This window comes from Myiozetetes cayanensis, unplaced genomic scaffold (genome assembly GCF_022539395.1).
Source record: "Myiozetetes cayanensis isolate MyiCay16 unplaced genomic scaffold, myiCay2020 scf23, whole genome shotgun sequence".
NCBI classification, from domain to species: Eukaryota; Metazoa; Chordata; class Aves; order Passeriformes; family Tyrannidae; genus Myiozetetes; species Myiozetetes cayanensis.
Window position 1 is genome coordinate 6,001,163 of NW_026087445.1, and position 13,133 is coordinate 6,014,295.

Consider the following 13,133-nt stretch of genomic DNA (forward strand, 5'->3'; position numbering starts at 1 on the left):
TGTATTTTGTTTAAACAATCCCTGTTCCTGGAAGTGGTTTCAGAATAGGCTGTTCCTCTTTGCTGTTCGTGTTTGCTTTTTCTTATGATATTACAAGAAGCTTGAAGAGAGTGGATTCAGAACAGGGCAGTAATCAGTGTTCACAGGCATTTGTGGAAGCCTTTGTATTTTCCAATTAATACGATGTTGACTCCTCAAGCTTTTGAGACTGAAGTGGTTTGGAGCACTTTTTTGTCCTGAGGCTGTCGAGCTCACTGCATTTCTGTTATTCCTCTGTCTGAGTTTAAGAGACCTCAGGGAGTCCCAGTGCATTTATGTGGAACAGCTTGTCATCTGGAATACCTGGGATACCTGGTTTTCCCCCCCCCCAGAATAGGCTGTAACATAGGAAAACCTACTTTCTCTTGGATGCAAACAAAGTGTTTTTGTGCAAGGGGAAAAAAATTGTCCGTTGTCCTTGCATCTCTCTCCTTGTCATGTCTGTTACAATTTCTGCGTGTGCAGGCTGTTCACAGGTGGTGCAGGATGTGTTGTTCATACTGAGCACACCCTGGATGAGCTGTGAAAAGCCTCCATCAAGTTCAGCATCAAGAGTCTCAAAATCCTGCCGTGAGGCAGCTCCACTTGATGGAAAGAATGTGGTTTGTAAGCTGGAAGTTGGTGTATTGGGTGGGTTACTGAACGTTTCACGTTGGTATAGTACCTCCTAGCAGTGGATTTTGAGGCTGGGACCTGATTTGTACTTAGCTTGCTCAGAAACCATGAAATCTTTTATGTTTGGAAAATATGGAGACATGAGTCAGGTTTATCCACAATGACAAGAGAAACCTAAAGAAGAGTTGGAAAGAAAACCACGGTGTGTCTATTCCTAGAGCATGTGGTTAAGCAGAATAGTTAATCCTCCTTTACTTTATCTATTTGTTTTTCCTAAAATTAGTTTCTTCTGAAAGTCCAGGCACTGCTTGAGGAGTTGACAGCCACCCAAGGTATCATCAGCTCTTTCCAAAACAATAACCTGCTAATCCTCCCAGTGATCTTGTGACATCCTTTCTAAACACTTCAAGTAGAATTAAAAAATGAGAGATCGCATAGTCCGTGGGGTTCTTCCTCTGTGCTTTCTCTTGATCTTAAAAATGTTGTGTTACATGGCTTAAAATCCTTTTGTGTTACTTCCTCAGTATCTGCATTGCCCAGGTTTCATCCTCCTTGACTCCAGAGCTGCTGGAGATTTCTAGTCCTGTTTCTTTCTCCAAACTTTCCTCTGCTTTGAGATTAATTTTAAAATAGGTTCTCCTGGCACCCTAACTGCTGTGTGTGGTGTAGGGAGGGATTAGGGGAACACAGCAGCTCTTTCACCCTCTGAAAATCCTCTGGTTACATTCCAGGAGCAGGACTTGCAAAGACTGAGCTGAACCAAGAGAAGGTAGGAAACTGGGATGTTTGGCTTTTGCTCTGGGTTTTCCCACCTGATGTTGGTTCAGGCCAGAACCTTCCTTCCCATGCAGTGCTACATGTTCTAGGCTGCTTTTGTTCACTAATGTTCAGTCTTTATTCTTGCAGTAATTTGATATAATATCTCTAAATTGGCTGGGCAGGCAGAGGAACTTGCACAGGGAATCTTGAGCACACCATGGACAATTAAATCTGGGACTGAAAGGCTACCTGACTTACATATCTACCTGACTTACATATCACTGACATGAGACTTCAGCATGGACATCAATCAGAAACAGGAAAAGCTGCAAATTTAATTACAAATTGGTCATATCTTCTGTCTGGAGCTTCATGGAACACCCCCAGAATCAGGAGAGGCTTAGAGAGGAGCTGCAGAGGAACTTCTTACTGCAGGAGGTTTCTCCCCAGGCTGTATTCCCAGAGGGCACTGACTGTATTGCAGCACTGTTGCATATCTGGGTATCTGTCAGCTCTCTAGGAATTTGAGGCATTGCATTCCCTAGATCCAGACTGGAGTGCAGCCAGTTACTCCAGGCTGGCTGAAGTACTTCCATTTCAGGTGGAAGGAAGTCTCCCAGCACTGAATGACTCTGTGGTCCATTTGAGGGTCTCTGAATGATTAATGAAATGGATCTGTAGCTGGTCCAGTCCGACGTTCACATTTATTTCTTTGGGATTTGTTTGTGGCTCTCTCAGCAGGAAAAGTTGGCAAGATTAAGATGTTCATACAGTCTGTCAATACAGATTATTTTCTCAGTATTTTGAATTAACAGTCAGTTTTCCTAGCCCCCTCACGATGCCAGCACTGTTCTTTGTGTGAACATACAGTCAGGAGAGCCTTCACCTTCTTGAACTGGGTCACCATATGGTTGTGTGAGCTCTGTGCCAACAAAAGGGAGAAGATGGGAAAGGTGGGACCAAGGCACTCTGTGTTTAGATGGGGTTAACTGGCTGAAGACCCTCACTCCCTATCAGCACAATCTCTTCCCAACTCACCTCAACGTCTGCTTGTAGCACTTTCCTGCTTCCCGCTCTCCTGCTCCATTGTGCAAGTTTTCAGAGCAGTGACAGGCATTTTACTGTTGTGTTTGTTTGTTTGTTTGATCACTTGTGCAGATCCTCAAGATTTACTTCTCTCCCTCAACAGTGAAGCCACTCGGCTGAGCCTGAAACGAAAGAAGTGGCAGCTCTAGGGTGGCTTGTAGGGTGCTGGCAGTCACTGTTCCCTGATTCCTCTGCACTTCTCTCTATTTTCTGTCTGGTATGTGGGCAGACAGAATCTCCAGTCTTTACTCACTCCAACAGCTGTAAACCTCAGACCACATGTAACATATCTGCTCTGGAAATGGCTCTGATTAGTGGTGGGCAGGTAAAGGGGGAGTGAATAGAAAGGAATTTTGGATTTCTCAACATACATGGAACAGGCAGAGTTTGGGGTTACTGGAGGTCAGTAGCACTGATTTCTTTTTTACACCTTCTTTCTTTATCTTGCCACTTTTGCCTGGAAAGGCAGAAAACGTGGAGATATCCCACAGTCTCATGCCATTTTCTAAATCTAAATGCAGATATGACAAGCATGATACTCTAAGCATATTGATGAAACTCATCCTGAAAGAGTTTAGTTTAAGAACTTTTGCCCCTTATGAATTCAACATCGGACATTTGCTTTGTCTTAGTGGTGTGACCTAAGGAGGAATGTTCCCTAGCTTTTTAGAAAAAAAAAAATCAAAAAAAAAGTGGTTTTATGTTTGGGAATAGAAAAAGTGTTAAACTCTTGTGAGAGTTTAGCACTAGGTCTAGCACTCGAACTGCATTTGCACTCACCACTGCATGAGTAAACTGGAGACCTCTTCCTGCCTCCCTGCTCCAGTTGGACCGGGACAGAGGTGTATACATACATTTTATTTTTGCCTTTCTTCATGGTGAAGTAGCTTGTTTCTGTCTGAAGTTTCTTCCTGTTGGCCCCAGTCTTCACCGGAAAAAACACTGGCCCTGCCTTTACGTCATAGTCCCAGCAGGACTCTTAAAACTTCTTATATTGTATCCTGACAACAAAATAAAATGCTGAACTGTTTGGAGGGAACCATTGCTGCAGGCAGTTCTAATTAACTGGAAGCTTTTCCTTTCTGGGGGCATATATTTAATTTCTTACACTGGGAATAATAAGCAATTAGTGCTGTGGAACACCAGGCACTTACCTGGACATCTGAGGGAGGCTGAGAGTAGATCCTGAGGGTGGATAAATAGTGTAATTCAAATCAAGTGATTGTAGATGGCTTTATATAGTGTCTTTTATACTTATATGGATTGGTTTTTATTTCTGTAGTTACAAAAGGCTTCTACATTTTCTCAAAATAATACGTATTCCCCTGTGGGTGAATTAGTGACGTCTGGAATTCCTGAGTGGAAGGCACCAGGGTTTGGAGTTTTGGCTTGAGTTTTTTTTTTTTTTTTTGGGGGGGGGTGTTTTGTTTTTTTTACTTATTATTTATTTTAATGGGGAAAAAAAAAGCGCACTCATTGCAGTGTCAGGAAACGTGTATGTTGTAAAGGTTACTGTCTGTCGATATTGATACTGTTCAAAGGCACTGTTTAGGATTGGATCCCTAGAGAAAAATGATCCTTGCAATTGAATTTATCCTTCTCCCCTGTTGCTGTGTGAGTAAGTTACTTGAAATTTTCTGCATTTCAGAAAATTACGATAATCTTTGCTGAAACAAAGATATGTTTCAGTGCTGGAACAGCTTAGGTGAGTGAGGATAGAAGTGATGTGTGGCTGGGAAGGGAACCTTCACCGGCCTGGAAAGGGCTATAAAAATGTTAATACTGCTGTGAGACCTCCTTTGTGCGATCGACTTTAAGGCAAAGGAGCTGAATCGCTTTCAGGCTTGATGGATTATTTGTTTATTTGTGGATTATTATTTGCCCTGTGTGTTTTTTTTCCTCTGTGCTTTTCAAGCACTTTAGTGCTCCCCATACCTGTGGCAGCAGCAGGTGTGGAGGGCACATCCAGAGATCTGTGCCCAGACCTAAACCTGAACTCTCCGGCTGGGAGAGAAAACGCAGCACGACCACATTGCCTGGGTGGAGAGAGCCGGGGAGGAAGGAGTTTCAGCTGGTCCCATAATGTGAACTCAGTGGCTGAGGCACAGAGGGTTTTCCAAGTTGGCTGGTGTTCAGGTGCTCAGGACAGGTCAGTGTTCCCACAGTGGGAGTGACAAGGTGCAGGCACGGACCAGTGTGTGTTTACAGCCAGCGCTGGATAAACCTCTCCTCCTCCATGTTCCTCCTAATCCCCGCTGGGTCTCATGCAGCAGTGGTTCAGTAATACTTGTTTTCTTTTCTTCTTCTCCCCTTCCACCCCCTCCTCATGTGTAATTTGATCTCTGAGGCCTGCTCTTCTGCTTTGGCAGATTTTTCAGCTCTTGAATGGAAGAAATTAACCACTTAGTTACTGGCAGGACTGAACCCTGTTTACTGGTCCCTCTGGCTCTTCCTGTGGACGTGCTCAGAGTTACTCAAGAAAAGTCCACAAAGTCATCGGCTCTGAGCTCCCAGTTTTAACCTCTTCTTTTAACTTTAACTGTTTCATCTGCATTTCCTTGCCTTTTCTTTTAAAAGAAATACGGAAATGCTCCCACTCAAGATCTGAGTCAGTATTTGGCAAAGAGATTTCTCTAAAATTTATTTGCTGATACTTTCCAAGCATGTATCTTCTCTGATTGCATCCTGGCTGTCTTATGAGTCCTCTCCTCCCTGGTCTGGCAGAAAACACCAAGCTTCAGTAGGATTCCTAAACTGATGTGACTCTACCTATTGCACAGAAACTCCCAGTCCCTGCTCCCTTTTGCAACTTTAATAAACTGCCCGGACAAAGGAAGTTCAGTCATTATAGTGAGTAGGAATTTGTTCGATTTTTGTATCTTTAAGGTACACTTCTGGTTTTTTTAGATCAGAAAAGTGCAAGAAGCTTCTTTGCCTGCAGATGTTTAAAAAAAAAAAGAAAATGAATGAGAGAGGCCTAAAAATCTTTTTCAGTGATTTGTGACTAGGCCCTTTGGACTTGAATTTAACCTTGCAGGCTTCAAATGCTAATACCCCAGGCAATTCCCTGGGGAGTCCCCAGTCTATCTTGTGTTTTTACATGAGTAGAGTGAAGACAGATCAGCACTGCAGGAATTTAGTAATACCTTCTGCCTTGTTACTAGCTTACAAAATAAGGATTCTGCCCTGTTGCTTGAAAGGAATTTCAAATAGTTGAACATCCCATCTCCGAAATCCCACCACTTCCCAGCCGCCTCCTTCACTCATGAAAATTGCAAATAACAAACATCTGTTGAATCAAGGAGAAAACCTAACAAATGCACATGCTTTATTGCAAAACCCGTTGCTTTCCTGTTGTTGTGTACAGTGGACTTTTTGTAACCTGGCTTTTCTTTTTTTCTTGAAGTTTGAGAGTGGGACTTGCAAAGTCCAAGTGCCAGAAGTGTTATATATTTCACTGTACGTGCAGGTACCTCCCTGTGCTCTTGCAGGGCCATTCATGCTGTGCTGGATGGTGGCTGAAGGAAGGCAAACACTCTTTGCCCTCAGGTGTTAACTTGCCTTTGTTCAAATCCATGTGTGGTTTTTTTTTATTTTATTTACAGTAATGCCTATTGTAGAATGGTCAGAGTAGTAGCAAGAGGCTTTTGTTTCTAACATGCTGTTTTAACTAGCTGTTGTAAACATGTCAGCTGGATTTTGAGAAGAGCTTAAACAGGAAGGTAGAACAGTGGTCTCTCAAAATGTTTTGTGTATGAACTGGAAAAGGAAAGGCAGAGGTTTCTAAGTAAAAAGCTGGAAGAATAGAGGCACTCCACAGGTGGAGTGGTTCTGAGGTTGGGCAGTGCTGGAGAAAGTTGGGGTGGTAGTACACGTTATACACATCTCTGAAGGCGCACACACACATCTGGGCAGAGCAGTAAAACCTCTTCAGCCCTGTTTATCTGGGTGTGCATTCCTAAAACCAGTGGTATTAAGGATTCCTAGTGCTCACCAGAACGGTGGAAGTTGGGAGATCCTTCAGTATCTTGGTCGCTTGGGCTTTCTCCTGAGGAAACACACTTGGAAAATCTTACTGGGCTGATTTAGTCATTCTGTGTGCACACACCAACCAGGACTTTTCTCACCCTCTGCCCGTTACATGGGCAGGTATTACCAATAAATCCCAAAAGTCATCACCTTGTGAGTAGTGCTGTCATTTCCAGTAAGTGAAGAACCTTGGAGTGTCCTGGAAGACTTGTTTTCACTCGTCCTTTGGAGCGGTTACAAGGTGTCTGAACAATTCCTTGAGACTAAGAGGTGATTGACTCAAGAGACAGTTGCTTAAATCTGAGGTGGATTTGAACTGGCTGGATGTGGGATGTGCACTCACCTCGAACCCTGCCAGTCTCAGACTCACCTTCTGCCATGCTTTCTTTGGCAGAGGGAGTTTCTCAAAGCTCTTGTGACTCAATGTAATCAACCCACTGAAGCTGTATTCTTTGCAAACGGGTTTACAAGTGCTTCACTTGCCAAGAAGGTAGAGTTTAGTAGCCAGGATTTTAAAGTTGCTGGTCCTCTTGATCTAATAGACACCAGCATCTTCCCGAATGTTTGGCTCTTTGTATCTAAGAGTGGATGAAGGAGTTTAATGGTGGAGGACCTGAAAATCCAAAGTAAAACTGGAATCTGTCAGTCAAAGCTGGACAAGCCCCTGGGAAAACAGGCAATGCTGCATTTGCTGTCGGATCAAAGGCCAGCTTTCTTACAGCTGCATCTGTAGCACATGCTGTGGTCATTCATGGATTTTGACATAGGTTTCTTTGATCATTTTCATTCACACATATATTTTTAATCAGGTAATGGTGTTAGGATGTGTTATTCCACTATGTGAGAAATGTCATCAGAAGAGAACTGTGTAGCATGGGAGTGCTCTGTGGCATGGACCTATTTTAATCCTAAAGGCAGTTGACCTAAGGATACCCCAAATCACATGTAATCGTATCAATTATTCAGAAAAACGCATCTCACAAATTATGTGATTCTACATTTTGTTGCTCCAGAGACAAAAAAAGTGTTTTACAACTGGCACTGAGTTAGTCTTTATCACCTGTGGGGAAATTCTCAACTGCATTTATAGAAGAGAAAGAGAAGGCACAGGTAACTCAAAACTGTAAGCAAGAATCTGCTCTTTTCCTGGCACGCTCCTTTCCTCCTTTGCTTTAACCACTACTTTGTGATGTTTTCAAGTGGCTTTTTCCATCCCAAACCATCTGAAGGGGACTATCAAAAAATGCCCAGAGTTTGAGACTTCAACTTTTGTTTTCTTTCCGTGTTTCAGAAGAGGATTTTAAACCAAAATTAAGCTCTGCTTTTAAATGGGTGACGGACACTCAAGCTGTTTCTAATGGTATCGCAACAAAATTCACTCCAGCTGCTAACACGTGGGATCATGCCAAAACTCACTTTCTGTTCATGGGGTCCAGTCCTTTCGCTGCTGCTGTCGTGTGTGTGATTGTTCTCTTTTGGAAAAAACCCTGTCCTCAAATTTTGGGTAGCTTTAAGAACGTAAAGAACAAATATATCAGTCTGCTAGAAACGGCTCAAACACGAGAGCTGTTGGCTGAATAGGTTTGTGCTCTTGTAGGAGCACGAACAATAAAGGCTAATGGACACTGGATTGCATTAACGAGAGCAGAGCCAGCAGGTCGAGGGAAGTGATTATTTCCCTCTTTTTGGCGCCTGTGAAGCCACATCTGGAGCACGTTGTCCAGCTCCCTCCTTCCCCTGTAGCAGATGCTGCCACACCGGAGGGAGCCTGGCGGGGGCTGGAGCCGGCAGTGCCCCCCGGGGCTGAGGGAGCTGCCTTTAACCTGGACAGAGAAGAGGGGATGGGAGGCATCCCAGTGCTCTCATAACTACCCAACTGGGGGCTGGAGACTCTTCTCAGAAGGGCACAGCAAAAGGAGGAGAAGCAACACTGTAAAACTTGCAGAAAGGCAAAGCTGGGTAGATGCGAGAGGATGAAAAGCGTTGAATGGCTCAGCAGACTCGGTTAAAGTTTAGCTGCAAAAAGCCTGGAAAAGTCTGATCTAGAGAGAGAACCGCCCTCTAAGCAGGAGCTGGAAATGGAGACCTTCTGAGCCTGATTCCAACCAAATTGTTTTGCTGTTCTGCAACACAGAGCCTGAGTTGAAGGTTGCATCAGTCATTGTGGTCCAAAATTCTGCACGCGTTTCATGACTGATTTTGTTCTAAGATGTGTATATGGCAAACAAACGTGGAAGGGATTAATAGCTGACAGCTGGAAGAGTGGCAGAGGTTGTGTGGCACTACCAATATGGCTTTTATTTCTGTATCACCAGTTAATTTCAAGGCATTCAGGAGAGGCAGAGGGTGTTTGCTCAAAGTATTTACAGCCCGGTTTGCCATGACACAAAAGAGGAAATGTTGAGGGATGATGTTTGTAGCACAGGGACCACACAAGCGTGTCTGCCTGGAAGCATAAAGGGAATTAATTTGTTTATCTACAGAGGAAGTTATCCCAGGATAGCTCTTTGTGTTTAACTCCCCAAGTGGATGTGTTTCTCCTACAGTGAGGTTCTTCTGCAGGCGGGTTAATTTAATTTGAGATGAGGCATTCTTCTTCAGGAATAAGAACCCCAGGAGTTCATCAGGAATGTAATCCGCATTAATTCTGCTGGTGCTCATTGTGTTAACCTTAATTGTAATGTCTGGGTGGTGTTCATGGGGGGCAGCCTTTGTACTGCCAGGGAGTGCTGTGAGGATTCCTCATTCCTACAGCTGCAGGAGTAGCGGGATAGGGATGGGGATGCTCCTGACATGGAAAAGAAGTTGCGTGCAAGATGCTTGGTCTGCTCTTAAAACATCATTTCATCCCAGTTCTGTAAACATGGGCCAAAGCACGTGAGGACTGAGTTCCTCCTGTGATTTATGTAACCTTTCTCCTCCAAATCTGTGTTTAATTCCTCTTTTTTTTTTGTTCTTTTTTTTCTCTCCCCCGTTGCATTTCCACACGAGTTCCCTGTTAGGAGGGCAGGAAACAAGTAGATAGGTATTGGTTTCTCTTGAAACTTCAGTGCTTCCATAAAATAGAAATCCTCCTCCAGAAGTGAAGGGAGGACGGGGAACATGGAGGGAACTGTATCATTGTCTTCCCAGTGCTTGTGCAGTCTCCCAGAGGTGGGGATGGGATCTGGGGCCTCATCTCTTCACTGAACTGTGTGAATTGAGGAAATGTTGAAGTGCTCTCCCTGTTTCCTGATATATTAAATGGGAATATCCACATTCATGTTTTCTGAGAAAAGCATGAAAGTGCTTTGAACGTCACACTGTCCTTACTGTGATTATTTCTCTGCTGAGAATGAGACTTGTGGTATTTAAAAAAAAAAAGATGCAAATGCTATTATTGCAGTTCAGCACTGGTTGAGAGATCAAGGATTTTCTTCCAAGCTGTCTTTCATGTGTACACCCCATGGATCAGAAGGCTGAGGCAAAGTAATGCTGTAAAATAATGTTTAAAGAGTCTGAGCAATGTTTGCTGTTTCGGAGGCACGGTCCTCAGATGCTGGAAGCATGCAGAGTTTCCCCTCAAGTATTCAGTGTTTGAAAACGTTGGAGGGCAAAAGAGCACTAGCTAGTCAGTAACCTTGCCAAAATAAACTGTCAGATGTGAAGGCAAGTTTTCAGGGACAGAAATGAAGATTTGCTGCTTTGTTGACTCTGTGTGTGACACACCAGGCACTCCACACGTTGCAGTGTGGTTTGTGCCGGGATCAGCTTCCCAGGCCGTCTCCTCCACCCTCTCTGTTTTGCACCCCTGATGAACTCCACACCCTTGAGCACCTCTTGCTCAGAGCAGCAAAAACTCCCAGAGGTCTGGGAGATGAAAGTGGATTTTTGAGTGGAAAAAACTGCAATCTGCTACCTCCGTTAGATATATAAATATGTAACAAAAGCGGTGGTTGTTTCAAAAAGGACACACACAATGATGCTAGAAAATAATCTATTAAAAATGCAAAACCAGAGAGCACTAATTAACGCATAGCCTTGAGAAACCTGCAGGGGAAGGGCACAGTTTGCGGGGAAAAAAAGAACAGTAGATAGCAGGAGAGCGAAAACTTTCGGCAGTATCCTGCTTGTGCCACTGCATCAGCTGAAACCTGAGTCCCGTTGCCTGTAATTAGCACAGAGATGCTAAGATGGGATCCCTGGGAAGGAGCTCCAGCTCCCCCGCCGCTTTTTGTGCCGGGTTACAAATGGGCATCGCCCTCGGGTTGCTTCTCCCCGTTCCCAGTGTTCCAACAGCCCCTTAATCCGCTGTGAAATGACGCGCTTTGAAGACTTCGCCGATCGCCCACACTTCGCTTGGCGCAACCGCCGCGCACAAAGCACCAGCGCAGCAGCCTCGTTCCTCCAGCTCCCCCTCTTCCCCCCCTGCCTTCCCAAACCGAGCAGAGGCTCTCCCAGGAGTGGGAAACCTGTTGGTTTTCCCCCTGGCCTCCGTGTTGCCGGGAGAGGCGCAGGCAGGAGGAGGTTAAGGAGCGAGGGCGTTGCTGGATGCCTGATGTCATGGAGGCCGGCGGTGGCTGAGGGGCCCTTTGTTGGCAGCGGAGCCCCAGCTCCCAACGCTCGCCCAGCACGACTGACTCTGCCCAACTTGGTTGGCTTTTTATTTTTTTTCTTTCTTTCTTCTTTTCCTTTTCCCCTTTTTTTTTTTTTTTTTCCCTCCCCCTCCTCCTCCTCCTCTCTCTCCCGCCAAAAGAGTTGGGAAGGAGGGAAGATGGCTGGAGTTAACTCCCCGGGAGAGGAGATGCGGGGCCCCTGGATTTTCCGCCTCTCGGGCTTGCCCTTGTAATGCTTTTCAGAGCACTGGATTTCGTCGACTCTTCTTGGATATTTTGTTTTAGGCTTCTCCTGGACTTTTTCTGACTCATACCGGATCTTTTTAGACTTCTCTGTAGACTTTTAACGGATAATTCCACAGTGCGAGAAGAAGCTGAAGGAGGGGGGGAGGGAAGGGAAACCAGACAGCCGAAGCCAAACTCTAACAAATGAAAATGTTGGAGATTTGCTTGAAATTGGTGGGTTGCAAATCGAAGAAGGGGCTTTCCTCCTCCTCCAGCTGCTACCTGGAAGGTGAGTACCCAAAGGGGCTGGGGTTGGGTTATGTCCTGGGGGGCACAACCCGATCCCGCCACCATCCCAGACACAAGTTATATCCCGCTCTTGGAAGTTGGGGCCAGGCTTGGGGGGACGTTTGGTGCTGGCCAGGTTCAGGCTGGGTTTTTGGATGTTGGGGTGAAGGAACCGAGGGGTGTTCGTGGTGTCCAGACCCAGGTGCCTTTCATTAAGTGCAGTTATACAGAGCGAGCGCGGCTCTACCATTTATGGTCGTAAAATGTCAAGTGATCTTATTGCCGAGCCCATAAACAAATCTGTATCTTCAGGCCTCAGCTTTATTTATTTTTTTTCCGAGGGAAGATGCCCCTTATTTTGGATGTGAAAAAAACCGAACTCCAGACTTGAGAAGAAAATTCAGATGAACCCATCTGTAAAATATTTTCAGCGTGCGTTAATGCATAATGTCTTAGTTAATTTTGGTTTTCCCTCTCTAAGTTTGCTTTCCACAGGCATTCATTGAGCTGAATTTTCTCGCATGCTTGCTTTCAAGAAGTGATTTTTGAGTCACACCCATGGTTACTCGTAGACAATGAGATGCTGAACATATGGACTCAACTAGTTGGGATGGAAAGCCTGGGCGACTGAGGCACCGTGCTGGGTGGGGGGAGTTTGGGGTGAGGTCTTGCTTGGTGTGACCTCATGGCTTCACACCCCACCTGTGGAGCAGTGTTACAGTCCCCTCATCCAGCCCCAAACCCCCTGTGCCTGACCCACCGGGGCCATCCAGGCTCCTCCAACTTCTTTTGTGTTGCTGGACGTTGCCTCAGTAAAAATAATCCACATGCCAGGAGGACCGTGCTAACTCATCAAATCAGAGGCACGAAAGGCAGCAGCTGATTTCCAGGGGCCTATCGCGAGTCACTGTTGCTCAACTCTCAAATATTCGGTGCAGAAACGGCCCTCGGAAATTCATAGGTTAGGAATCTCAAAATCTACAAATGGCTGCTCGTGGCAAACTCACTTGAAGTAGCTTAGGATGAAGAGTCTGTATTTGTCGGGTGCATTTAGAGGCTGTGAAGAATTTTCTGTTCTCTAAATTCAAAGAAGAGTTTCCAGAGGGCTTTTTTTGTTTATTTAAAGTTTCAGAAGCCAAGCGGAGAGCAGATGTATACAAGTAATTTTGCTCTTTTTATGCGACTGAGTTCTTCTGTGATCTTTTAAGTCTATAAAACCTCTGTCTGTGTCCCCTGCCTCTGGTATTGCTCAGCCTGTGTGTTGAGAATGAGCTCCAAGCTGTGCTGGGCCTCCTCTCTGTGCCGTTGGATCTTTCAACACAGCCCTGGGAGAACAGGCAGAGCATCTGGGGCCTCTCTTCCCTGCAGAAATGCATGCTAAGGGATGATGTTACAAGGGTGTTACCCTCACTGTTCTTGCAAGTTTTCTCTTTTGTGTTCCTTACAACCACTGCCCCCCTTCCCACTTTGCAATGCAGTTGCATAATAGGATTAGAA

General features: G+C 45.1%; 1 protein-coding gene across 2 annotated transcripts in view; it reads left to right on the forward strand.

Moving 5' to 3' along the window:
- ABL1 (ABL proto-oncogene 1, non-receptor tyrosine kinase) overlaps positions 1–13,133 on the forward strand; it is a 78,436-nt gene that overhangs the window by 35,014 nt on the left and 30,289 nt on the right. Inside the window, exon 1 of one of the 2 annotated variants that reach the window (XM_050320226.1) lies at positions 11,020–11,637. The exons of the other annotated variant lie outside the window; for it this stretch is intronic. Within the exon in view, the coding sequence (XP_050176183.1) occupies positions 11,553–11,637 (85 nt within the window). The 5' untranslated portion in view covers positions 11,020–11,552. Of the gene's footprint in view, positions 1–11,019; positions 11,638–13,133 lie in introns of those variants that run through there. 2 annotated transcript variants of the gene reach the window in all.